Source organism: Cydia pomonella, chromosome 25 (assembly GCF_033807575.1).
Source record: "Cydia pomonella isolate Wapato2018A chromosome 25, ilCydPomo1, whole genome shotgun sequence".
NCBI classification, from domain to species: domain Eukaryota; kingdom Metazoa; phylum Arthropoda; class Insecta; order Lepidoptera; family Tortricidae; genus Cydia; species Cydia pomonella.
The window spans coordinates 8,445,990-8,472,525 of record NC_084727.1 but is presented as its reverse complement, the minus strand read 5'-3'; the positions used below and the strand labels follow the sequence as shown (position 1 = coordinate 8,472,525).

At 40.8% G+C, this 26,536-nt stretch overlaps 1 protein-coding gene across 2 annotated transcripts; it reads right to left on the bottom strand.

Annotated features, from left to right (window-relative positions):
• Positions 1-219: 219 nt before the first annotated feature.
• LOC133531770 (putative pre-mRNA-splicing factor ATP-dependent RNA helicase PRP1) lies at positions 220-26,465 on the bottom strand. Of its 2 annotated transcripts, XM_061870160.1 has the most exons (12): positions 26,296-26,465; positions 25,110-25,234; positions 22,715-23,745; positions 21,234-21,355; positions 17,724-17,860; positions 15,421-15,558; positions 14,825-14,947; positions 10,528-10,627; positions 9,559-9,649; positions 4,593-6,507; positions 1,297-4,312; positions 220-944 (listed from the first exon to the last, which is right to left on the bottom strand). In XM_061870160.1, exons 1-10 carry the CDS (start codon positions 26,343-26,345, stop codon positions 6,334-6,336), a joined length of 2,091 nt encoding a protein of 696 aa, XP_061726144.1. In that variant the 5' UTR covers positions 26,346-26,465; the 3' UTR covers positions 220-944; positions 1,297-4,312; positions 4,593-6,333. The 2 variants fall into 2 exon arrangements, with proteins under 2 accessions (XP_061726144.1, XP_061726143.1); XM_061870159.1 differs by having other exon boundaries at positions 220-4,312.
• Positions 26,466-26,536: the final 71 nt, after the last annotated feature.

The window sequence follows — 26,536 nt, the reverse complement described above, 5'->3', positions numbered from 1 at the left end:
TTGATGTGCGGACGAAAAACTGACACCGTGGCCATCCCATCGACATCCCGCCGGCCATCCGACACCACTACCCTCTCTACACGCTGGCCCATCTTAATGGGCCACTATGATGGCCCATCGTGTAGAGGAGCCAATATACAAAAATATTTTCATTCCCTCATTCATTCCAGTCGTGCCAGCTCTTACAAATCGACATGTGATAAAAAATAAAACCACAAATACCTTACATATAACGTATATTTTGATCGCCCACACATCCGCCCTAAATACAGCTTTTATACCACATAATACAGAGCCAGCGTCAGATATTTGACAACTATATAGAAATAGGAATGAAATAACAGACACTAAACCAACCTAGGTACACAAAATAAGGTTAAAACCCACAGATTATAAATGGTTTTGACTTTCAGGGACCCAAAAGTCTATGCTTTATATTTCTAAGGACTTGGCATAACGGTTATTTTTATAAAAACATAAAATTTTATGGTTCTACTTCTCACGAAAGTAATATTTTCACGAGAATACGCCGTAACCGCATTTTTAACCCTTTGAACGCCAAGAGCCACTAAAGTGGTCGTGTGCTGTTGCCTACCACGCCAACGACCACTAACGGGGTCATGGCAGACTCTGTCAAAGCAATTTTACTGTTGACAGATAAGGTTTAAATTCATTTCTCACTAGTTGAGATGTTTGCGTGTATGCCAAATTATGAGAGAAAGCGTTCGTAAGGGCTCCTCTACACGATGGGCCAGCGTAGGTCAGTCTAAGGGACGCAGCTATGCAGTGGAATGAGATAGCAATATCACTTACTCCCTCTAACGGATAAATGTATCCCTTGGACTGGCCTGCGCTGGGCCATCGTGTAGAGGGACCGTAAGGTTAAACCTTTTCGACGCCATTGACTTGATATAAAGTCGGTACATTTCTTACCCACGCCACGACTTCATATCAAGTCTTCTTCTTCTTTTAAAATATGGCTTCCATCAAATCTATGATGATTTTGCCAATGTCAAGTTTCGTTGTAAGTTTTAAGTGTGCTCGTAGAGCATGACGTTGTTCGGTAGTTGCTTTTAGTAAAGAGATAGCTGGACTTTACTAAAAGCCACGATGGATTGCCGGATGTTGATTAAAACATGGTTAAACGCGTTTCAAGATTAGTTTTTCATTAACTGCACTTCCACGATAGTTCTCTGCATAATAAGCTATCGATACTACACTTTGAACAACATGAATGAGCAAAACACAAAAAAATATTCTCGTGACGTCTTCGCCATCTTGAATCTCAACGACAACCTTCATATCAAGTCGTGGTTTTGGTCAGGTTTGTATACGTGCAAATTTTGAGGTGGCGTTGATGACACTGTGGCGACGAAAAGGTTAACATATCATCTGAAAAGGTTAACATATCATCTGAAAAGGTTAACATATCATCTGTCTTTTTGTAACACATGCATGTATAAAACATGAGGGTTTATATAATGTGCCGTTATGGGGAGATCCCATTTAATTACCCGTCCCATTCCAATTTATTTAATTAGCCGTGCGCCGCTGTGGGCTGTTAACAATAATAAAATGATCACAATAATAACATTAATAGTTACACAACTTACTAAGACACAGGACTCCACGTACACCCAGTGCGGTTTGGAGACTTCATATGCATAGCTGACAAATATCCAACGCGACTACTAGCGTGCTATACACGAAAAACATCACGAGTGGTCATTTAACTATGTTTATACATATTTAAAGTAAGTTTTCATATTAAACCCCATTTCTCGTATCCAAAACTATGACTCACACGTTGAGTCAGAATGGCGGGTGTATCTAAATAAAAGAAAAATTTTACCATATTTTTGTACCTAATTTGTACTATTTAGTACTTCTATTTAAAAAAAATGTACCTCACGGTACTTAAATTTATCATAAAAAAACAGTACCTACACCCGCCAGTCAGAATGGCGGGTGTACTTTATTACGCTATGATCCCGCGATTTTAGATAAATTCTATAAAAACCATTTTCTTTCCTTTTTTGTAGCTTCATATTCAATTATAATAGGAGCCATTTTATTTGTGGTTTCCAAGTTTTACTCATTTTACATTTTGCTTGCTATTACACTTTTGCAGGCGTTATAATTTTTGACCTTATCGATTTCAGTTTAAAGAATAAACGCTACGGTACAATTATTTTTATTACGCCAGGAATTATTACCCTTCACGTTTAATCTGATCAGTTCAAATAACTCAGAAATTATGTACTGTTTTTAGGTGACAACTTTAACCTTTTGAACGCCACGCCTACCGCACGCGGCGCCTAATCGTGATACCGGCGCCTTGTCGGTACGTATGAAGGTTGATATTGGGCAGTAGCCGCGCGCGTCATATGACGTATTTGGCGGTCAAAAGGTTAAGTACCTTGAGGTATAATTTTTTTAATGGAGGTACTAAATAGTACAAAAATATAGTAAGCTTTATATTTATTTATTTAGGTACACCCGCCATTCTGACTCTCACAATCACACGCCATCATCACAAGCTAGCAAAACTTTAGTTGGGAGAATGAAAGTTACTTCGCTTAGCGCCATGAACGCAACTTACGAAGCTTTTTTTAAATTTATGCGTTAAAAGGCTTTCAAAAAAATATTGTGGCATTTTTAAACGCGTTACGACCAATTTACAACGAAATATCGAATAAAAATATTGCCTCATAACTAAATTCACACACAGAATATCTACAGAAACACGAGACTTTCCAATATGTATATTTTATACCCACTGGGCGAGAATTACAATATATTTTCAACATAATATTATTTTTAGATTTATGACGAAAACATTTATCATAGTTTAAAAGACACATTATATGCATTATTCATTGTATATTATTTTACTATTTACTTGTCAAATAAGTCTTATAAATTGAATTCATGACAAAATTATTTATTGTTGATGGTGTTCACATTATAAAAAATTGCATATGTGCTAGCTTAAGTTTTTAATTCTTTTTGGAATCTAGTCTCTGACTTATGTTAATTTTGATAATCATTCAAGGGGTATTATTGTTTAAAAAACAAAGTACTGTTGCTCAATGTATACTCTGTATCTTTAGGTATTTAACCTTTTGACCGTCAAAGTCGTCATATGACGCGCGCGGCTACAGCCCAATATCAACCTTCATGCGTACCGACAAGGTTCACGATTACACGCCGCGTGGCGTTCAAAAGGTTAAATAAAAGTAAACAAAATCTACCCTCAAAAGTCGCCTTAAGCCAGTTGAGGGTAGATGAAAACATTACATGATCAAATAATGTAGGTTAAATTCAGGTCGCTCAGTGACAGATCCAGGCGGTTTTGTCTTTTGTTGGTTAACCAATAAATATTATATTTACTCGTAAATCTTTACTTTTATTTAAATACCTAAAGTTTCAGAGTACGTTTCCAGATCCTCGAGCAACACTGGGAAGGGAGTCGGCATTCGCAGTATTTCCCCTCTGCGCTAGCGCATGCCCAACTGGACATAGCGCGGGGCGTGTTGACTCGTCCGTACACAAGAGATCGAGGTGTGCAAGATTTGTCTTTGACGTGTGTCATTTTCTATGTATTTGTGTCGCCATTGCAGATTGGATTTTATATGTGATGAGACTAATAAGTGAAACTGTCAAACGATTTGTACGTTAAAGTATCGCTCGGGCTCCTCCCTTCCGACGTGTCGGAAGCCGGTGTCGTTCGAAGTTCCAGATGGTTTAAAATCAAAACAAAGTACAGTAGAATTCATTTATAACGATGTCGCTTTTAACGACTAACCGTTTTTAGCGTCGATATTATTTACTCAAGTTCGGTCCAATACATAATTACAATACATATGTAAATATCCGTTTTATACGTCATCCGGTTAGTACGACATAATATCGCCGGTCCCTTGAAGGTCGTTATATCCGGATTCTACTGTATCCGATTCATAAAAATCTTGGTATTTCAATGAAAACTCATATTACTACTATGTAATCGAGTGCCCGAGTTAGACAGTGAAATTAATTTAATTAGATAATTTAATAGGATTAGAATCCAGGAGCACTACTCCAGGCAGGGCACCAACCAGGTTACATATTCCATTGAAAAACAGTCAAAGGCATCTGGGGCCACTCGCAGTGTCAGTGTATCCAGGTGTAGTCCCGCGCGCCTAGAAGCCCTCCTGGAAGGGCTTGGAGTCGAGCCGCGCCTGCAGCAGCTCCAGCTGGCGGCGCGCCTCGCACACGGGGAAGTTGTTCAGCTCGTAGTACTGGGGGGCTATCTTTAGCAGCCATTCGGCTGGAAAACAAAATTATATTGTAAGTTATTTGTCACATTTAAGCTTACCTTTTTCATTTTGCTCTTTTTTTTTAACGGAGCGATTATTTCGGAAAATATTAACTTTATCAAAAAATGGTTTTGGAGACCCTTATTCGTTTTGAAAATATCCAACGATACACTAGTAGGTCAAAGCAAGAAATAAAATAAAATAAAAAGAATTTGTGTGACCCAGTCGAGGCACGTGGAGGGGTGCAGCTGCACGATCTGTTGTCCTTCACTCTGTACTGTCAGTACTCACGCTTGATATCGGTGACTGTCCTGATGTAGTTCTTGGTGGTGAGCACGAACTCGTTGTAGATGACCCAGTCGGGCTTGTGGTCGAGGCACGTGGAGGGGTGCAGCTGCATGATCTGTTGTACTTCACTCTGTACTGTCAGTACTCACGCTTGATATCGGTGACTGTCCTGATGTAGTTCTTGGTGGTGAGCACGAACTCGTTGTAGATGACCCAGTCGGGCTTGTGGTCGAGGCACGTGGAGGGGTGCAGCTGCACGATCCGTTGTCCTTCACTCTGTACTGTCAGTACTCACGCTTGATATCGGTGACTGTCCTGATGTAGTTCTTGGTGGTGAGCACGAACTCGTTGTAGATGACCCAGTCGGGCTTGTGGTCGAGGCACGTGGAGGGGTGCAGCTGCATGATCTGTTGTACTTCACTCTGTACTGTCAGTACTCACGCTTGATATCGGTGACTGTCCTGATGTAGTTCTTGGTGGTGAGCACGAACTCGTTGTAGATGACCCAGTCGGGCTTGTGGTCGAGGCACGTGGAGGGGTGCAGCTGCATGATCTGTTGTACTTCACTCTGTACTGTCAGTACTCACGCTTGATATCGGTGACTGTCCTGATGTAGTTCTTGGTGGTGAGCACGAACTCGTTGTAGATGACCCAGTCGGGCTTGTGGTCGAGGCACGTGGAGGGGTGCAGCTGCACGATCTGTTGTCCTTCACTCTGTACTGTCAGTACTCACGCTTGATATCGGTGACTGTCCTGATGTAGTTCTTGGTGGTGAGCACGAACTCGTTGTAGATGACCCAGTCGGGCTTGTGGTCGAGGCACGTGGAGGGGTGCAGCTGCACGATCTGTTGTCCTTCACTCTGTACTGTCAGTACTCACGCTTGATATCGGTGACTGTCCTGATGTAGTTCTTGGTGGTGAGCACGAACTCGTTGTAGATGACCCAGTCGGGCTTGTGGTCGAGGCACGTGGAGGGGTGCAGCTGCATGATCTGTTGTACTTCACTCTGTACTGTCAGTACTCACGCTTGATATCGGTGACTGTCCTGATGTAGTTCTTGGTGGTGAGCACGAACTCGTTGTAGATGACCCAGTCGGGCTTGTGGTCGAGGCACGTGGAGGGGTGCAGCTGCACGATCCGTTGTCCTTCACTCTGTACTGTCAGTACTCACGCTTGATATCGGTGACTGTCCTGATGTAGTTCTTGGTGGTGAGCACGAACTCGTTGTAGATGACCCAGTCGGGCTTGTGGTCGAGGCACGTGGAGGGGTGCAGCTGCATGATCTGTTGTACTTCACTCTGTACTGTCAGTACTCACGCTTGATATCGGTGACTGTCCTGATGTAGTTCTTGGTGGTGAGCACGAACTCGTTGTAGATGACCCAGTCGGGCTTGTGGTCGAGGCACGTGGAGGGGTGCAGCTGCATGATCTGTTGTACTTCACTCTGTACTGTCAGTACTCACGCTTGATATCGGTGACTGTCCTGATGTAGTTCTTGGTGGTGAGCACGAACTCGTTGTAGATGACCCAGTCGGGCTTGTGGTCGAGGCACGTGGAGGGGTGCAGCTGCATGATCTGTTGTACTTCACTCTGTACTGTCAGTACTCACGCTTGATATCGGTGACTGTCCTGATGTAGTTCTTGGTGGTGAGCACGAACTCGTTGTAGATGACCCAGTCGGGCTTGTGGTCGAGGCACGTGGAGGGGTGCAGCTGCATGATCTGTTGTACTTCACTCTGTACTGTCAGTACTCACGCTTGATATCGGTGACTGTCCTGATGTAGTTCTTGGTGGTGAGCACGAACTCGTTGTAGATGACCCAGTCGGGCTTGTGGTCGAGGCACGTGGAGGGGTGCAGCTGCACGATCTGGTTGTCCTTCACGGTGAGGTAGTGCCCGGTGCGCTCTAAGTGCGCCACCTGGAAATCAAAGTTTATGGTTATTAATAAATCGCGTCCCCACAGAGCGAGCAGCCTCGCGAGGAAATTTCCTCGCGCGGTAAACGGCCAGGGTAGACGTGCCTCGGCCGAGGCAGAGCGCGGCCCTGGCCGAAACGCTCTGTCAGTTGTTAGACATGCTCAAAAAATAAATTCTTTTTCTAAAAAATGGACGGCAAAGTCGACTTTGCAGGTTAACCCATTCATGGCCAAGACCCGTCGAGCGTACACGCCGGGCCACCATACAAACCGTTTTCAGCTAAAACGTATGACTCAGCTTATGAGTCTCTGGCCTGGCGGGCACGGTAAATAAATCGCCGCTTATGAAGCCAGCCAATTGAACAACATTATGCAACATTTTTACTGAACAACTTTTTTCTGTGCCTATCAGAAAAAGATGTAGGATTGAACAGTTTTTTTTTTTACTTGTAAATATTTGTCACACGCTATTATGATAATACAATTTTAGTTAGTGGTGACTGTTTCAACTGCCTTGTTAATAATGAAACGAAAAAAAATGAATGAATATTAACATCATTGTTAGTAGAAATTGCCTAAGATATAATACAACGGTCACCAAATATTATGACATAAAAGTACAGTGGCAGAAAATCCTCGTTGCCTTACCCCTCCCACAAAACAAAATATTATTATACTACGGGTTGGTAAATGTTGCGTGCCATCATCCAAACAGTAATCAGTTGTAAAATGGTACAATACGAGGGTCATGCCAAAAGAAGTTAGATACTCTATGGTCATTTGATCGATACTGGCCAGTTATACACCATTGTAAAGGTAGGTTATTTGCTAATAAATTCAAATATGGAACACTCGGAAAATGTTAGGATTCCTTTTTTAATTATTTTTTTTCTGGGTAATTTTGGAGGGAAATTTTCGCAACAATGGAGCTCACTCGACGTGATTTTCGTGTTATGATTTATTATGATTTTAAAAAAGGTTTAAAACCTCAAGAGTGTTTTGAACTTTTAGTTTCAACTTTTGGCGAGTCTGCTTGTTCACGTGCAACTGTTTTTAATTGGTTTGCTGAATTTAAAAGGGGACGAGAGACCTTTGAAGATGAGGCGAAGACCGGACGGCCGCCAACCGCAGTCACTCAAGAAAACGTACAGGCTGTGGAAAAAAATGTTCGTGCGAACCGACGAATTACATATGCAGAGCTCGAGCGTGAGCTGGGTATTGGATCAGCAGCATTGCAAACTATAATTCATTATCATCTGGCCCTTCATAAGCGTTGTTCAAGATGGGTGCCGCACAAACTCACCGATTTGCAAAAAGACCGCCGCGTAGATTGGTGCAAATTTATGATAGATAAATTCGACGCTGGCGAGAAAAAAAATGTATATGATATACTTACAGGTGACGAAACATGGCTATATAACTACGACCCCGAAACAAAGCGGCAGTCCACAGTATGGTGTTTTGAAGATGAGCCGACGCCAACAAAATGTCGCCGAACCCGAAGTACACAAAAACAAATGATTGCCTCATTTTTCTGCAAGACGGGACATATTGCTACGATAGTGCTAGAAGATCAAAGGACAGTCAACTCTGAATGGTATGTGACAGTTTGTGCCCCCAGAGTACTGTCAGCTTGGTGTGACAAGCGGCCGAAATCGGGAACTCAGCACCTGCTCTGGCACCATGACAACGCTGCCCCTCACACTTCTGCTAGAACACTTGACTATTTCAGCTCAAAAAACGTGACTATCTTGCCCCACCCGCCATATTCCCCCGACCTAGCCCCTTGCGATTTTTACTTATTTCCCAAAATTAAAGAAAAATTAAAAGGAAGGCGATTTGAGAACAAAGAAGATGCCCTGGCTGCGTATAATTATGAAATTTCTGAGGTATCTAAAGAAGAGTGGTCATCGGTATTTTCTAAGTGGTTTAGACGGATGGAAAAGTGTATACGTGTTCACGGTGACTACTTCGAAAAAATAGATAGCTGTAATAAAGAATAAAGTCGGTAACTTTTGAGTATCTAATTTCTTTTGGCATGACCCTCGTATCAAACAGCTTCAACACGAAATAAGCTTTAAAACCAGCCAATAAAGTTTATTTTAGCCTGCTACGGAAACATTTCTAGTTTTTACAAGTAGCGCCAGGCCACGGTGACCCATACCCTGAATCATGTCAATAACTTCTAAAATATACATATTTATGAAATATGGGTTTTTCTGTTTGCTTGCAACGCGTACGTATCTAGAATTTTAGTATATTTACTATATTGCACTCACAGTAAACCAAAATTGAATATTCTAGGCTCTATTTTCATAAAAAAAAACCATTTATATTTTTTTATCGTAATAACCTTATAGAAATTGTTGTCAACTTAGTGGATACGTACTTTATTACGTCAAATTACGTTTGGTTTATGTTTAAATCAGAATTTATTCATGACTCACATGTGAGTCACTGGCCCTGCGGAACTGTTTGAGCATAACCCATATGCTGTGTCGCTGGCCCTAAATGGGTTAAAAAATAGGTCGCGAAGCGCGTAGTTTATGGTCAATGAAAAATTAAAAAGTTAAAAACATTGTAGTCTCGATTTCAGGACTGGAATGTTGCATACAAATTCCATTATTTGTGGAGTGGGTACTTTTAATGAAATGGCAATATCAAATAAAGGCATAGGTCTAAAACAGGCAAACAGATGATCAGTACTTATTATTATGTTGGTACCGCGACTATTTACCTGTCTCAAATAGGTTGGCGTATTCTCGGTAGAAAAATACACTTCCATTTTTTTTTTTTTAAAAGGCGGGAAACCGAATCCTTTAAATTATTTTTACTTTTTTCTGCGAAAATATACACGTAAGAACGTTGCTTCTGTAAAATATTTCTATTATTTTTATATCTCTTGCCCAATTTTTGAGAAAAGCACTACATATGACTCAGCTGGAAGGTCGTCCGTTTAAAACGAATCTTATGCCAGCTACTTCCCAGCCTTGACAATAATGTACCATGTATTACGAACCAAAATAATGAAAAATTGGTATGATTTTTTGTTACCTGCATGAAAAATCCATTGACGAGCGCTTTTCTTATGTTAATATAGTAATCTTTGCTTGTGAACTCTGTGCTTGTCCGCTTCAAATTAAACCTGAAATTAAATATTATAAAATCAGTATTATTTATTAAACAGAATTAAATTCACTATAAGAATTAGCCACACTAAGTTTTAAGTACTATTAACCTATTTTTTTTTCTTAATAAACTTTGATATCTACACGTAGATTATAACATTGTACGGTCACGTCTGAAAATATCGATACGAAAAAAGTGCCAAAAATATGTATACACGACTTTATTGCCCATATATTAAGGTAGTGTATACATATTTTTGGCATATTTTTCGCATCGATATTTTCAGACGTGACTGTACAGCTCACTCAGCTCATTTAGAATACAACACAATAATGACGACGGTCTGGCCTAGTGGGTAGTGACCCAGCCTATGAAGCCGATGGTCCTGGGTTCGAATCCCGATAAGGGCGTTTATTTGTGTGATGAGCACAGATAGTTCCAGAGTCCTGGATTTTTTATGTATTTAAGAATTTTTATATTATACATATCGTTGTCTGAGTACCCACAATCCTTCTTGGTTTACCATGGGACTTAGTAAATTTGTGTAAGAATGTTTTTTTTCTTAATACTACGTCGGTGGCAAACAAGCATACGGCCCGCCTGATGGTAAACAGTCTCCGTAGCCTATGTACGCCTGCAACTCCAGAGAAGTTACATGCGCGTCGCCGACCCTAAACCCGCCCCCCCCCCCTCGTTGAGCTCTGGCAACCTTACTCACCGGCAGGAACACAACACTATGAGTAGGGTCTAGTGTTATTTGGCTGCGGTTTTCTGTAAGGTGGAGGTACTTCCCCAGTTGGGCTCTGCTCTAGATCTGGAATGACATCCACTGGCTTTGCCCTACCACACAAAGCTCGTTGAGCTCTTTTTTTTTTTTTTGGCAATATGCGGTACCTGTCCATAATTCTTGAAAGTTGTTGGCGTACGTTGTCTCCTGATTTCAGCGAGCGGTAGTTGATGAAGTTGTCATAACACCAGTGCGGATCTTCCATGTCTGAAAATGAAAATAAGAATTGTTTAGTTTTCGTGTAAATGCAATATTATAAAGCTTAGTATGTAAAAATGTTTAGTTGTACTTAGTAAAGTAAGGTGAGGTAAGATACCATAATTTATTTTACAGTACATTATGGTGCTACTTTATAGCACTAGTGCGAAAATTAGCATATTACGTTACTGTGTCGAACATTTAAAGGGCCATATGTACTGTAAAACGTTGTACGATACATGTGCGAATAGGTAATTCGCAACTGTGTCGATTTAAAACACTCCCTTCGGTCGTGTTCTAATTTATCACCACTCGTTACGAATTTCCTATTTTTCGCACTTGTATCGTAATGTACTATTTCACCACACCAACTGGTAAAGGCCCTCTTGATTTTTCAAAAACTAATGCAAATTTTGAGTCATTTCCATGTTAGCTGGTAGAATTGACTTTTAAATGATGATTTTGGATGATAAATATTTAATTACGTTCATTTGGATATGAACTGTTTTTTTTTTGGTATATCATAGTTATTATTTTCCTCGCATTGGTGTGGTGAAAAATGTTGTGTTTCACTCGGAGCCAAGGTTTGTTTAACCCTCGTGCCTTGAAACCCTCGCAACGCTCAAGATTCCACTTCTCGAACCACTTGCTACGCTCATGGTTCAATTTTGGAATCTTTCGCTTGCTCGGGTATCAATATTAGCACGAGCGGTTAAACAACAACTTTGCCCCCTTGTGAAACAAATAAATATTGCTCGGGGCAAAACAAACAGTATGAGAATTCCATACAAGTGTTTGTCTTGTCCCGGTGACAGTCTTGCCCCACCTTAGCTTATACACGGTGTAACATGAAGAAACAAAAAGATTTTAACAGTGTATTCCTGATCACATTTAGAGACTAAAATGTCATTTTCATCACACTTGCTCGAAAAAGCTCCTATTCATGCAGGTGTACTGAAGTACAAAGGCCTAGTTTGTTCCCGCGGGTGTTATGAATTGTGAAAAAAAACTAGCTTTTTTTTAAATTATGTCACTTTTTCATACAAACCAAGTAGCATAAATGAGTATTACTTTTAAAATACTGACGTTTATAATTTAATATTTTTGTTTATGTTTAAAATTAAATAATTCGATTAATTTAACAGCCGTTTCAAATATTTTTACATAATTATTAATCGTGGCTGAATGCCGAATAGATCTGTGCCCTCGATGCTAATCTGTTTAAAAATTACAAAATGGTGGACGAATGTTTGATATGTCACCGTATTTAAGAATTACTTCGTTAAAAATTTAGTTTTTTCTTCGCAAATGTGACGAAAAACATTGTGTGTAACTCCGGGGGTAAGAATATTGCAAGCTCGGGTCTTTAATTCCCTCCAGTCTGCGGCTGTCGGGAATAATCACCCTCGTATCCAAAATTTCACTTACCCCCTCGTTGCACAATGTACTAATAAACTTTTCTAGATTTCGGCTAGTTTCAGAGTTAATACCATTTAAAAAAAAAAAACAATCTTATTGTAACTTAGTGCAAAACGTCTTTTTGATCGCGATGATGCCATTATGGGGCGTAGTCTAAATATCCTTATTGATAGATGTCAAAAAGCGACAAAGTAACCTGTGCAAAAATTTGGATACAAAAAACCAAAATCGTAAAAAATCATTTTCAGTGCCAGTTTTACCATAACATTAACTGTTTTATTTACAAATACATTCAGTACTATCCACTCACATGATTCCAGCAACTAAGGTTTCAACATTTCGCACCTCTAAAATGATCGTCGCAACTCGAGTTGCGAACGGAGTGTATGCGGTTTTTTATTTCTTATCTGTGAAGGGCTGCACAGATATGGTGTAAACAATTATTAAAACACAGAATACCAACGTGACAATATTTAAAAAATGTTTCAACCACATAGACATAACCACAGTATTTTTTATCTATGTCACTTTGCAAGATGTTCGGAAAAGTGTGTGTGTTAAAAGTTGCTGCGTGTTTTAAAATGCCGTAAGTATTCAAATTTACATATTTCTGTTAGTATTATACACCGTGTCCAATAAGTTCGAATATGACATTTAATTCAGTTTAAAGATAAATTCAGGCCTAGATTTTTTTTTTGCCGAAATTTACGTAAACTCATAACATTTTTTTCCTTCTCAGAAGTAGGTGGTTATAATCTTTCGGGTTCCTCGTCTTACACCGTGTGTTAGTCGATCAAGCGATCACTAATACCGACTGGCAGTTCCCGTAATGATCTCGCTATATGGTTGCGTATGGCAAAGCCTACTCCACTCGCTGCCCTCTCACAGGCAGGTCTACCGTTCCAGTAGTAAGTATAACCCCCTAGTTGCTCACAAAGCTCTCCGCTATCACTGAGATGGGTCTCGCTAATCGCTGCAATGTCAATACTATACCGGCCCAATTCTCTGGCGATGAGAGCGGTTTTCCGCTCAGGGCACAAGTTGGTGTCAGCGTCTAGGAGCGTTCGGACATTCCATGCCCCGACGCAGAGGTCTTTACAATTTAATATATGTTTCCTTTTTCGACCGCGTTAGTTCGATGTCCAGATGCCCGCGGTTTGGCACTTGGGTGAGGAGTGAGACGGACTATGTTTAGGCCACCTTTTCTAGGCCCTTCCCCTGATTGGGGAAAGCAGAGCGATCCTAAATAGGGCTGCTTTGCCGCCAGACGTGCTGCCGAACCTGTCCTCCCGCCTCTGTCGAGTCCAAGGAGCGACCACTCTCGTCTGACCGCCTACGTGCAGAGTGCCAACTAAGGCCCGGATACATCGGAGTCCGGAACCCCACCGCTGACACTCCATCGCCGGAGGACTTTTGTCTCGATGTCCATTGAGAACTTTGCCAGGGTCATCTGCGCGTGATTAGATTATAGTGGGCAAATAGTTGCGCTCCTACAAGCCCACTCTCACGTTCCCAGCCTCGTGGCACCAGTGGACCGTGTAACCGATACGACCGGCAGAGAAAGGGAATGCAGTGACTTGCCAACGCTCAGGGAACGAGGTCTTATGGCATATCACGTAAGATCCATTAGTCGCCTCTTACGACACCCACTGGAGGATAGGGGGTGGTGACATTCTACGCCGGCACCACACGGCACAAAGGCTGTATTCGCTCGCTAGACACGTTCCACTTGCGCTGTCTACGTTCTATTTTGCGTATAAGATGGCAAGATCGCGTCCCCAACACTGAAGTACTTCGACGTTGCAAGATGCCAGGCATGGAGGCCCTCTTGATGAAGGGTCAGCTACGGTGGTGTGGGCATGTTTGGCGTATGAGTGATTGCAGGCTACCGAAAGCCGTTTTCTATTCCCAGCTATCAGCTGGTAAACGGAAGCAAGGTGGGCAGCACCTACGTTACAAGGATGTGCTTAAGCGCCACCTCACTTCCTGCGGTATACCACCCGACAAATGGGAGGAGTATGCTTCTCTGCGGCCAGAATGGCGTTGTCGTGTCAAAACGAGCGTAAAGAACTTTGAAAACGCTCGTCTCATTGACCTTGACGCGAAACGTCAAGTACGTAAATCCCGGCCGAAACCTTCCTATAATTACACCTATAATATACTTGGCCAACTCTACTGCCCCACCTGCGATAGAGTTTTTAAAAGTAAGTTCGGCTTTGCAAGCCATATTAGAGCTCACGCTCGTAATTAGCTAGGGTCGCCGTTGCCGATCACGGCATGGATAGCTATTATTATTATTATTGTCCTTTATTTCTCTTCCTTCTTAGGTTATGTTTTTTACAATATGGATATAAAAGTAAAATATAAAAATACATCAAAAAATACTATACAAAACACATATAAACACATTGTAAAAAACTTAACCTAGTGTGCCGCCAGCAGCGGGGCAGGGCCCAAGCTGCCGGTGGTCAGGGCCGCAGAGAGAGGAACCGCCGCACTATCCGCGCCGTGTCCAACATCACCGCCTTCTGCATCTGACCCTTGATCCAACCACCTAGCGAGAGTCTCTCAAGGTGTTGGTCGAGACTCTTCGCTATGAGACCGTTCGCTGAAACGACTATTGGGACAATGATCGTCGAATCAACATCCCACATGGCGGTTATCTCATGAGCCAAGTCTAGGTATTTGCTGGACTTGTCCTTCTCGGCTTTCACGAGATTCTCATCATGGGGGATGGTGATATCGACGAGCTTATTATTATTATTATTAGTCGATGATGTTACTGACTCTGTTTGAAGGCGTGGTAGACGTTGAGCAGCGTGAGGTGGTCGCCGTCGATGTGCGCGAAGCGCATCTTGGCCTCGTCCGCCGCCTTGCGCGCCTCGTTCGGCCGCACGAAGCACTGCGGCACTGGAATATAAACATTTACTATTAATGAGGGTCTTTTGAGGCTGCACCGACGCCAACGACCTCGCGCGTGTGGGCGGAGCTTGTACCCCTCTCCGCACCACCCGCTGCGAAAGATCGAGCAGAACTATGCGTTTGGAATAGAATTTCGCTTGCTCGCGCGCGCAACGCGGCACAGGTACGCAATACATTTGCTAGTAAACGAAAAACTATCTCGGACGATTGATGTTCAAAATGACATTGATATGTCACATTTTTTTTAATTGTTTTGTTGAGTTAACTGTGTTACAACAACGTCATATGCAACATATAATTACGTAAAAAAAATTAAATAAAGTTTTTTTTTTTTAATTTACTATGCCATATAGTTTCCTTAAATGTACTTACCGATACCCCGAAGTTAACGGAATTCAATAAAAACACGGTGTATAATTTATTTTATTTTATTTGAGGTTATGGAGGAAAAATGGTCTTACCAGACAGCATGGCTGTGATGGAGAGTATCTCGTTGGAGCAGTTGTGGTTACAGCTGGCGATCAGCATTTTAGCCAGTTGAGGGTCGAGCGGGAACTCCGCCATCACCGCGCCGAGGTCTGTCAGGTTTCCATCATCGTCTGGAAACGCATTAATAATATGTTAACCTTTCGGCCACAATTCAATTTGAAGTATATTGATATAAACTAAAACGATTTTCACTCATAATATAAAAACTGAAGAGGGATTTAAATAAAAAAAATGCGGGTAGTTCGAAAAATCGGCGCAGCTAGATGTTGAATTCTTCGCCAGTCTGCCACGTTACAACCATGGACTATGGAAAGTAGAGGCAAGGAACAAAATCTCCATATACCAATAAAATAAAAATAAAAACCATAAATAGGTGGCGCTACAATACCTAGAATACTTGAGAAAAAAATCTAATCATAGACAGCGAACTTCACTCCGTCAATAACGCCTAAGTTCTTAGCTAAGCTAGCGCTACTCTGGAGAGATTTGGAACTATTATTTATAGCTGACAGCTCTTTTGCAACAATTCTGCCGTAGGAGTTTCTGTTCCTTGCCTGTACTTCCATACTCCTACGGCAGAACTGTTGGAAACATGACCAGATTTCAGCTTTAAATAATAATTCCTAATCTCTCTGGTGGCGCTAGGTAGGCTCATGGATTACATGAACCATAGAGGTCTAATAATAGAGAGATGAATGGGAGAGGGCAACAAATAACCCGACCAAATTACGTAGGTTGTTTGTGGTATGTTGTCAAGAATGTTAAAACGTGTTTTTAATTTTGTCGCATTGCGTGCGTTCTGTCCCTCACGGGCTCACGCGTATAGCACATCTATAGGGAGCGTGCATGAACTGTAGGAGGCAGCACAGGAGCCGTCAGATTTTTGGCGCGAGGCGTAAATGTGATGTTTATTGTTCCGATGTAATCCACAAGATGGCAGAACCTACTATGCACAAGAAAACACGTGACGTGTAAATGTACATGTTTATGGTTCCGATTCAGGCCGCAAGATGGCAGACCCTCCAACGCGCACGGTCCCTATATAAATACTAGGTCTATGACATTTCATTTCGGTGTATTGTGGCGCCACCTATTTTATGTTTATTCATGGACACTTTTCATACTAAGAGATTTTGCTCCTTCTTGTACACTCCATAGTCAGAGAAATAATTCTCGTAAAAGCACGCGATTCTTTCCAGTTTAAATTATTAGTGCGAAATCACCAACAAAGTACTAATAACAGTAAACTGAACTGTGTGGTATGCTGTAGAATATAAAAAAAAGTAGTCAAAAAATTATATAGCATATAAATTAAAGCTTGCTAAGAGTGGGTTATTCTTCAAGTTCGTTCACCAAAACCCGATGGATACAATCCTGTGAAAGCAACATATGGTACCATATAATTCGATACATTTAATGAATGATAAAAAATCATCTTGCTGTTTGTAAATTATTTCTAAGAGTAGTAAACCCTAGGCCCGTTTCGCGTGCGTTTTAACGGCCCGTGTGTTGGTCTCTCCATATTCTAATGCTCTCCCCCAGTTTAAAGCGAGGCCGAAGGCTGAGCTGCGGGAGTGCAGTGCTTCCAAGTGTTCTATAGACCGTGTCATTTACAAAGACGCGTGCATCGAATGTCATGTGATTAAAGGTTAGATTTCACAAATCTACGCGTCCTTGTGGCGTCGAAGGCCGAAGACGGAGCTCCGCGTAGGGCCGAAGGCCGAGCTCCGCGTAGGGCCGAAGGCCGAGCTCCGCGTAGAACCGAAGGCCGAGCTCCACGTAGGGCCGAAGGCCGAGCTCCGCGTAGAACCGAAGGCCGAGCTCCACGTAGGGCCGAAGTCCGAGGTCCGCGTAGGGCCGAAGGCCGAGCTCCGCGTAGGGCCGAAGGCCGAGCTCCGCGTAGGGCCGAAGGCCGAGCTCCGCGTAGGGCCGAAGGCCGAGCTCCGCGTAGAGCCGAAGGCCGAGCTCCACGTAGGGCCGAAGGCCGAGCTCCGCGTAGGGCTGAAGGCCGAGCTCCGCGTAGGGCCGAAGGCCGAGCTCCGCGTAGAGCCGAAGGCCGAGCTCCGCGTAGGGCCGAAGGCCGAGCTCTGCGTAGAGCCGAAGGCCCGAAGCGTCACCTGAGAGGCGCGCTGGCGGGGAAGCTGGAGCTTAAACACGACCCAATAGTAGAAGTGTCTTAGGTACGCGAAACGGCGGGCCGAAGGCCTAAGATATAAGTATCTAATCTATTGTAAGAACTGTTATTGTATATTTTATTATTACACTAGAGACTTACCCAAGGCAGCCAGATAGTTGAGAAGCTCCAATGCTCTCATAAGGGTCTCCGGGGCCGGTGGGTCCATGAAGTCAAAATGCACCAGGTCGTCTATGCCCAGCTTTTTCAACTGCAAAACTACAGACCCTAAGTTCGATCTGCAACGGGCAATGCGGCTGGCATTAGTTCGCTGCACCATATGAAAGGTCTACACCAGTTTTCACAAACATTCATTATTTAGTAATCATAAATTATAGTATATTAATACTCATTTTTTCAGTAACTAGGAAATGTTGTTTTCTAATGTAACATAAGGGGGTATCCATAAGGCAAGTTTTGAAAAGCCCGACAACGGTTTTTGTTGTGTTGCGACTAGGGTCAAAAGCTTGGCAAAAGGGCTCAGGTATCATAAAACATACGACACATATATGGACTGCTAAAATAACCTCAACGAGGGGGGGAGGGGTGTTAGGGTCGGCAACGCGCATGTAACTTCTATGGAGCTGCAGGCGTACATAGGCTACGGAGACTGCTTACCATCAGGCGGGCCGTATGCTTGGTTGCCACCGACGTAGTATTAAAAAAAACCTGTAGTTGGGTAATAATAAAATGAATGTTTGTGCAACTAGGGTTTGGCGGTTCCAAAAAGAATAGAATAATATAGTAATGGAGCAGACACCTTAGCTTAATTTTTTTAATTACAAATATAATTTTAGAGAAGTGAATCTGATCTACTCTTTTTAGACTCCTATTTAACTCGCCATTGCTATTAATTTTACTTCTCAAATTACACAAGTAATCCTTAATATATGTTGTTTTTTTTTTGTGATGATAGCTTTAGAAATCGCTGGTGAAGTTGAAGCGCTGGTGGCCTAGCAGTAAGAGCGTGCGACTTGCAATCCGGAGGTCGCGGGTTCAAACCTCGGCTCGTACCAATGAGTTTTTCAGAACTTATGTACGAAATATCATTTGATATTTACCAGTCGCTTTTCGGTGAAGGAAAACATCGCGAGGAAACCGGACTAATCCCAACAAGGCCTAGTTTACCCTCTGGGTAGGAAGGTCAGATGGCAGTCGCTTTCGTAAAAAGTAGTGCCTACGCCAAATCTTGGGATTAGTTGTCAAGCGGACTCCAGGCTCCCATGAGCCATGGCAAAATGCGGGGACAACGCGAGGAAGACGACGATAGCTTTAGAAATCAAGTTTTCTGTATAAATAGATCCGAGTATTGTATTGTATCTCTGTGTAGATGTTCTTGTCAACCATCGACTATATAACCATGAACTATATAACGAAACAAAAATCTTAAACGTAACTCAAACCTACATATATTACAATTGTATATTGGTACGAAAAATAACTGAAAATGACATCTTATCTCAGCTAAAATTTACTCGAAAATATCAGGTGCAAAAAATGAAACTACGAAATGCTGATGACTTAATTGTACGTCCGTCGCGAACCAACTATGGAAAAAAAAGTATACTTTGCGAAGGTGCTCAGTTATTCAATAAACTGCCAAAAACCATAAAAGAAACAAAATCAATATCTCACTTTAAATCGTTACTTAAAAAACATATATCGAATAAATATTAAATAACGTAGGTATGCAGAATTACGGTAATTTATATAAAAAAAAAACATATAAGATACCTATTAACTAAACTTAAATATGTATGGTACTGACAAATGATAGAAACACAAATAAAACGAGTAAACAAGTATAACCTCATGTGTACAAATCGAACTACGCTCAGCGTACGCATCATGCCATATCTAGCTGTAATGACTCCGTGTATTACTTGTTTTGGTGTTACTGTCACTAGTTGCATGCATTTTCGAAAGCGCGCGGTCAATAAATATTTGTTTGATCAGGTACCCCTTTTTTACGTTTTAAAATGTTATAATTTAGTGCCTGTGCGCTCATATCCATATTATTATAATCTTTTCATTATTAATGTTTTATCTCGTGCAAGTGAATTGTAAAATTCTTAATGAGATTAAATGATCTTAAACCTTAACCATCATGTTGTACAGTCTGTAGCATTTACCAGAAAACATACTCATCATTATCATAGTATGATGATATGTTATATCATATTGTCAGGTGACAACCAAAACTCGTTTAGTTACAAAAACAAAACTAATCAAAATCGATATAGTTTTGGTAGTAGTACGGTTTAATATGGCTCTGAAAATGTGTCAGTAATTATACTGTGTTTTTAGGTATTAAAATAAAAGTTAATAAAATCTACCCTCAAATGGCACCTTAAGCCAGTTGAGGATAGATGGAAACATTACATGATCAAATAATGTAGGTTAAAGTCAGGTCATTCAGTGACAGATCCAGGCGGTTTTGTATTTGGTTGGTTAACCAATAAATATTAAAACTACCCGAAAATTTACAAATTGTTTGTTTACTTTTATTTAAATATAGGATGTTTATTTAGTCACCTGCAATAATTTACGGGGTGAATATATAGATCATAAGGAACAACTTTTACCAACCTTGAAATCGCGAAAAAAAAAATTGGCTGTTTTTTACATTTTGGCTGTCTGACCTTGACATTTTCTATAAAATAAATAAATAAATATTATAGGACATTATTACACAAATTGACTAAGTCCCACAGTAAGCTCAATAAGGCTTGTGTTGAGGGTACTTAGACAACGATATATATAATATATAAAAAATATTTATAAATACTTAAATACATAGAAAACACCCATGACTCAGGAACAAATATACATGCTCATCACACGAATAAATGCCCTTGCCAGGATTTGAACCCGGGACCATCGGCTTCATATGCAGGGTCACTACCCACGAGGCCAGACCGGTCGTCTCTATGGAAGAGTAAATTTTTTTTTATGATTACGGGGGTTGTTCCCATACTAAAAGTTGCTTAGTATGACCTATATATTCAGCCCGTAAATTATTGCAGGTGACTAAATAAACACGCTGGACCTAAAGATATAGTATAGTGAGTTTTGGTCGTCACTCAATGCTGCTGGCACGTACAGGGAAACTACACACAGAACACTGGCTGAACCAGACTGGATGCAGACAGGCAAAAGAAGCCATGCTTGGCATCAACGGAAGGCTCACAAGGGCGCTCCTTCAACTAGGGAAGATCCGACTGAGTATGGTAACCAGTGTCATAACAGATCATGGACTATTTAACAAACATCTTTTCATAACAGGTGTCACAGACATTCCGCTGTGCCGAGGATGCATGGAGACAGAAGAAACAGCCTCCCTTGTTGCTGGAATGCAGCGGAGTGGCCCCATACAGGGCAAAACATCTCAGATCCCCGAGAGACCTCCCTGAGATCCTACTTAACATCAAAGGTTTAATAGGATTCCTCGAGGAGTTGGGCTGGCAAGAGTAGCCAACCCTCCACCCCCCCTTGTCACGCAAAATAGGCGCCAGTCGTAGAGTTGCGGAAAATCGCCCGTACTACAATACAATGGGCAAAGTATTACCAGTATAAGCATAGTAAACCCCGCACTACTACCACCCCAGTCACCTCAAGATCTCGGGGTAGGTGTTGTCCTGCATCTCGTTCTTGTAGGCCTTCTCCGTGTACAGCCGGAAGCACTTGCCCGGCCGCGTGCGGCCCGCGCGCCCGGCGCGCTGCTGCGCCGACGCCTGCACAAACAATTATGGTTACGTACTGGCTGATTTTTTTAAATCTAATCCGGAACTGTTTCCACTAAGATTGAATATGAACGTGAAAAACACTGGATATATATGCAATACAAACGAGAAGTGGTAAAACTGCTCTATTAAGGAAGGCATGGCGTCCAAAATATGTAATTCGATACCAGAAAGCCTTATATTAATATTATTATAATATTAACCGCAACAGTCTCCTGGCAATTATAGCTGACAGGCTTGACAGTCAGCTTCTTGTGCACTGGACCAGGGTACACTCAGTGGTAGCTACATACACACAATTCGCATGAGTGTATGTAGTTATTACTGGTGTATGTGCCTGGCTCCAGTTTTAAACCCTTAAATATCGTAAGTTTAATTTATTTCAATAATAATTTAATATAATTTTTTAGAGTAAGTCGTACTAACACTGTATGGACCAAGGTCTGAAATAAATGATTTTTTTTTTATTTTTTTTATTTTTTTTTTTTTTATATATTAAATATCCCAATGTTTAAAACCAAATTAAAGACAGAGCTAAAAAAAGGGCCATACTACACCATTAATGAATTTTTATTGGATAAAAACTTAGCCTGTGACCAAAATTATCAAATAATAATTTTATATTTTATTTTCAATGTAGCTGAATATTTAAATTTAATTTGCTATAATTATATGCAAATCTATAATAGGTTCTCTATCTAGGTATTAGTTAATAATAATAATAAACGGAACTCCTAGCAATAGGTCAGTCTTGTTTTCTACCCAAATTCAAACCATAGACCAGACCAGGACTCTTTCCATTTTTCTGCAATAGCGTCAAATGCCTGCTGAAACCGGTTTATGGGTATCTATTTATGTACCCATGAATAGGTTCCAGCAGGTGTTCTACATGACATCATAACTCTCCAAACGGCCTCTACGTGTTGGATCTATATCCCCACGAACGCCTTATAAGTGACCGGGCTTAAAATCCCGAGTTTTGTAACTGAGATACAAACAATAAAGACATATGTTCAAGAAGTTTAGATTAGATCTATAAGACTAAATATTTGAACACCTCTATGGTAGATCACAGAGCACTGTATCAACTAACTGTTATGTGTATAACCTGCTTTGAACCAGTGTCTAAACTATGGTCTAACCATGTCTGACTTAAGACATTAGTATTGCACTGAAATTACAACATGTTAATGTGTCATCTTAATATTTGTTCTGGTTGTATTCTTCAAGTATTTCTTTATTAACAACTGTTAGAAAGAGAAAGAAGGCTCTATGATTTAGGAAAAATTAAACATAAATCTACGATTCTTGCTGCTTTAGATCAGAAAAAAGTAGTAGCTAATATCCTACCTTACTAATTGGAGACACCAAAAGCGATTCCACTCTGATACGAGGATTATACACCTTCTGTTTCGCGAATCCTGGATCAATCACGAACACTACCCCGTCAATGGTCAGAGAAGTCTCAGCAATATTGGTTGACACCACCACCTTCCTTCCTATTGCTCCATTTGACCTGTTTGGTGGTGCTGGTTCGAAGATCCGTTGCTGGAGATTCGGTGGCAAGGTTGAATATAGCGGTATACACTTTAACTCTCCAGCATCTGGTCCTAAATTGTCTATTTCTCTTTTAATTCTCTTACATGCGTCTTCTATTTCTTCTTGGCCAGTTAGGAATAGAAGTATATCGCCAGCAATTTCTTCACATATATGAATTTGGACTACAGTACGAATGGCCGCTTCTAGATAGTCTCGTTCAGGCTGCGGTGTGTAGAATATTTCTACTGGATGAGTACGACCTGGTACGTTCATGAGCGGAGCATTATCGAAATACTGCTGGAATTTACCAGCATCTAACGTGGCAGACATAATAACTAGTTTCAAATCTGGGCGCTGCTTGATAACCTCTTTTAGAACTCCCATCAAAATATCTGTAGCTAGTGTCCTTTCATGGGCTTCGTCAAGTAGAATCACTCTGTACTGGTCTAGCATAGGGTCAGACATGGCTTCTCGTAGCAACATACCATCTGTCATGTATTTGAGTAAGGTGTGTGGTCCAGAGCAGTCTTCAAAACGGATGCTGTAACCGACTTGCTGGCCGAGTACTACATCCATTTCCTCAGCAACTCGCTGAGCTACAGACATAGCGGCTACTCTCCTTGGTTGCGTACAAGCGACTCCTTTAGATTTCCCAGCAGTGACAGCAGCAAATTCAACGCTCCACTGCGGTATTTGCGTGGTCTTGCCAGAGCCGGTTTCGCCGACGAGCACAACACACTGGTGCGTGTTGAGGAGTCTCATGAAGTCGTTCTTGTACTCCCACACGGGGAGGCCGAGGCGGCGCCGGAGGAGCTCGTGGTAGCGCTGCGAGTGGGGGAGACCTGAGGAAAAGATTATTATTTATTAATCAAGCAGGCAGTTGAAACAACTGATAGTTGCCTGTATCTGAGTGATCTTCACTTAATATGTATTCTTTGCGCTGGTTAAGTATTTGTCTAGTATGTTCTTGAACTGATAGACATTCAGTGCTGATACCACATCTTCTGGTAGTTTGTTCCACGCTTTGACCACTCTGTTGCTGAGAAAATGTCTGCGGGGGTTGTTTTTAGACAGTAAGACATGATTTTCTGAGTTATTTGAACTTAACAGATTAAACATTAAAGGTACTAAATCCTGGCATTATAAAAATAATTGTACCTTAGCGTTTTTTCTTAAAAATGAAATCGATAACTTGAAAATTATAACGCCTGCAAAATTGTAATAGCAAGCAAAATATAAAATGAGTAAAACTTGGAAACCACAAATAAAATGACTCATATTATAATTGAATATGAAGGTACAAAAATTTGGCTTTTATAGAATTTATCAATAAAACAAGGGAACATAGTGTAATAAAGTACACCCGCCATTCTGACTGTCAGGATGGCAGGTGTACTGTCTTTTGATGATAACTTTATGTACCGTGAGGTACATTTTTTTTAATGGAGGTACTAAATAGTACAAATTAGGTACAATAGAGTGACTCTTGCGAAAGGATTAGGTGTATAAATTGTTAAGGTTTTGAGTGAATTGGTTGAAATATGATGTGTGAAGCCCAGGTTCATGGGCATAGCAGTAGCAGTATTGGTAGCGAGTACAGGCCAGAGCTCAAATTTTTCATACAATGTATGCCCCTCTGCGGCATGTATGCAATATCTACTTGCCCCCTAGTTCTAGTTCACTGGCTGGCTACGCCCTTGGGCAGGTTGCTAGTAATTTCATATACCTATGCTTTCTACATGAAATATTGTGTCATCAACCCGTAAATAATACTTATTTTCATTGCAGAATGTTATGAAATAAGCAACCTAGAATAAACCAGAAAAAACATGGTGAAATACCTGGTAAGTACATGAACATAAACTGTATTTTTTTTCCTAGCAATATATTAATTTTATTTATTATTATTTAATAAGCAGGCAGGCAGGCAGTTATGACAACTGATATGACCTGTATCCAGTATTCATAAAGAAGTTATCATGAACAAGTAGTAGATATAATATGCTTGTCTAATTTATTTTTAAACTGGTTCACACTTTGTGCTAAAACAACAACTTCAGGGATCATCTTTCTTCTTCTTTCATTGCTCAACATTTTTGGAGCTGTTACTTTGGAGGCCACCTACCAGTTTCCTTTTACTTTCAATTGGTAAGAAAACAAGATGCTGTATTGTATGTGCACCATCATGCTAATGTTACTAAGGTACCTGTAAGCGGATTGACTCCTGGCGTGCTGGTGGCAGTAGGCGGCATGGCGGAGCCCAGAGTAGCCGCACTGTCTGAACTCTCCCCCTTCTCCCCTTTAGCGGCCGCTGCGGCAGCCTTTTCCTCTCTGAAACATTCAATAGCAGATGAATGTAGTTAAGAATTTGTGAACTTGTTCACTTTTATTTCGTAAATGTATATTGACACTAGGGACCAAACTTTTTTAACATGCTTTTATTAGGTCGACCTGTATGTAACTATGTAATGGAATCTAAGGTAACTAATTTAACTATCTTCCAAGGATTGTAGCGTCATGACAATTGGCAGCTGTATGTAGTTCTGATGACAATACAATAATATCGTACTATCAACCTGATCTGATGATGGAACCGGAAGATATTAACTGGAACTTCATGATGGAACATCGTATCATAGCTGTGTTTGGATTTGTTAGAAAAGTCTTGTAATGAACTTTGACCACGATTAGGTTTCAAGGTCATGATGAAGCAGGAAGATAGGTACTGGCATACCATGATGGAATATCGTATCATAAGTGTGTTTTTCTAATGTTTTTTAAACTATTAATTTATTTGACACTATAGAGGGTTATCGTTATATAGATAGAAATTAATATTCAATTAAAGCAACTATAGCCAACAAATGTTGACGGGAGTGACGATAGATGGAGTTTACATTGTATACACAATAAGTTATAACTTAGCTTGTAATCATTGGATTGTTTGTAATTATGAAAACCACTCAAATAAGTTTCTTTAGTTATAAATTTGTAAGAATAAAACACCAAAGAAATTTAATCATCCAAATTATACATAAAGCACATGAAGCAAGTATGTACGTACACGCATATCAATGCAAGAGGAACCGAACGATTTAGGCGAACCGATTTGTTGAAAAGTGTTTTATGCAAGTTTCTACAAATCGTTAGATCGATTTAGAGACAACAAACCGGTCAAAAAGTCAAGCTGCCACCAAAACCTAGACATACTGCCAAAACAAGACCAAGGACTAACGTTTTTAGTTACCTATTTCAAATAAGTAGCCTCTCAAATTAGAGACAATACAATGAACATACTTAATAGCATTGACGACCAAGCTTTTCTTTTCAGACATGCGAAAAAACAAAGTGGTAATCGAGCATGGTAAAGGAAAAATAAACGTGCTACTAACCTTTTCTTCTTAATGAAGGGGTCCATGACTTCAATTCGTCGTTTAGACATTTTAGACGATATACATAAAACGCTGGGTTTAATTAAATAAAGTAACTTCTTTTTCACCACTCAATAAAACCACGGACCAACAAAATGGCGACATACACGAAACGAGGCAACATCGACAAAGACTACTTTTTTTTTCAAAAAAAAAGCGGTGATTGTCTTTGGTCTAGTGTTGCAATAGTAAAAAGAAATAT

What these genes read in the sequence shown, in the direction of transcription:
- LOC133531770 (XM_061870159.1), bottom strand. Translation starts at nt 26,345, where the DNA reads ATGTCTAAACGACGAATTGAAGTCATGGACCCCTTCATTAAGAAGAAA. An exon ending in TGGTGTCTCCAATTAGTAAG is followed by an intron (nt 21,356 to 22,714) that starts GTAGGATATTAG and finishes TTGTTTGTGCAG; the next exon opens with GCGTCGGCGCAGCAGCGCGC. An exon ending in TCAATGGATTTTTCATGCAG is followed by an intron (nt 6,508 to 9,558) that starts GTAACAAAAAAT and finishes TTTGATTTCCAG; the next exon opens with GTGGCGCACTTAGAGCGCAC.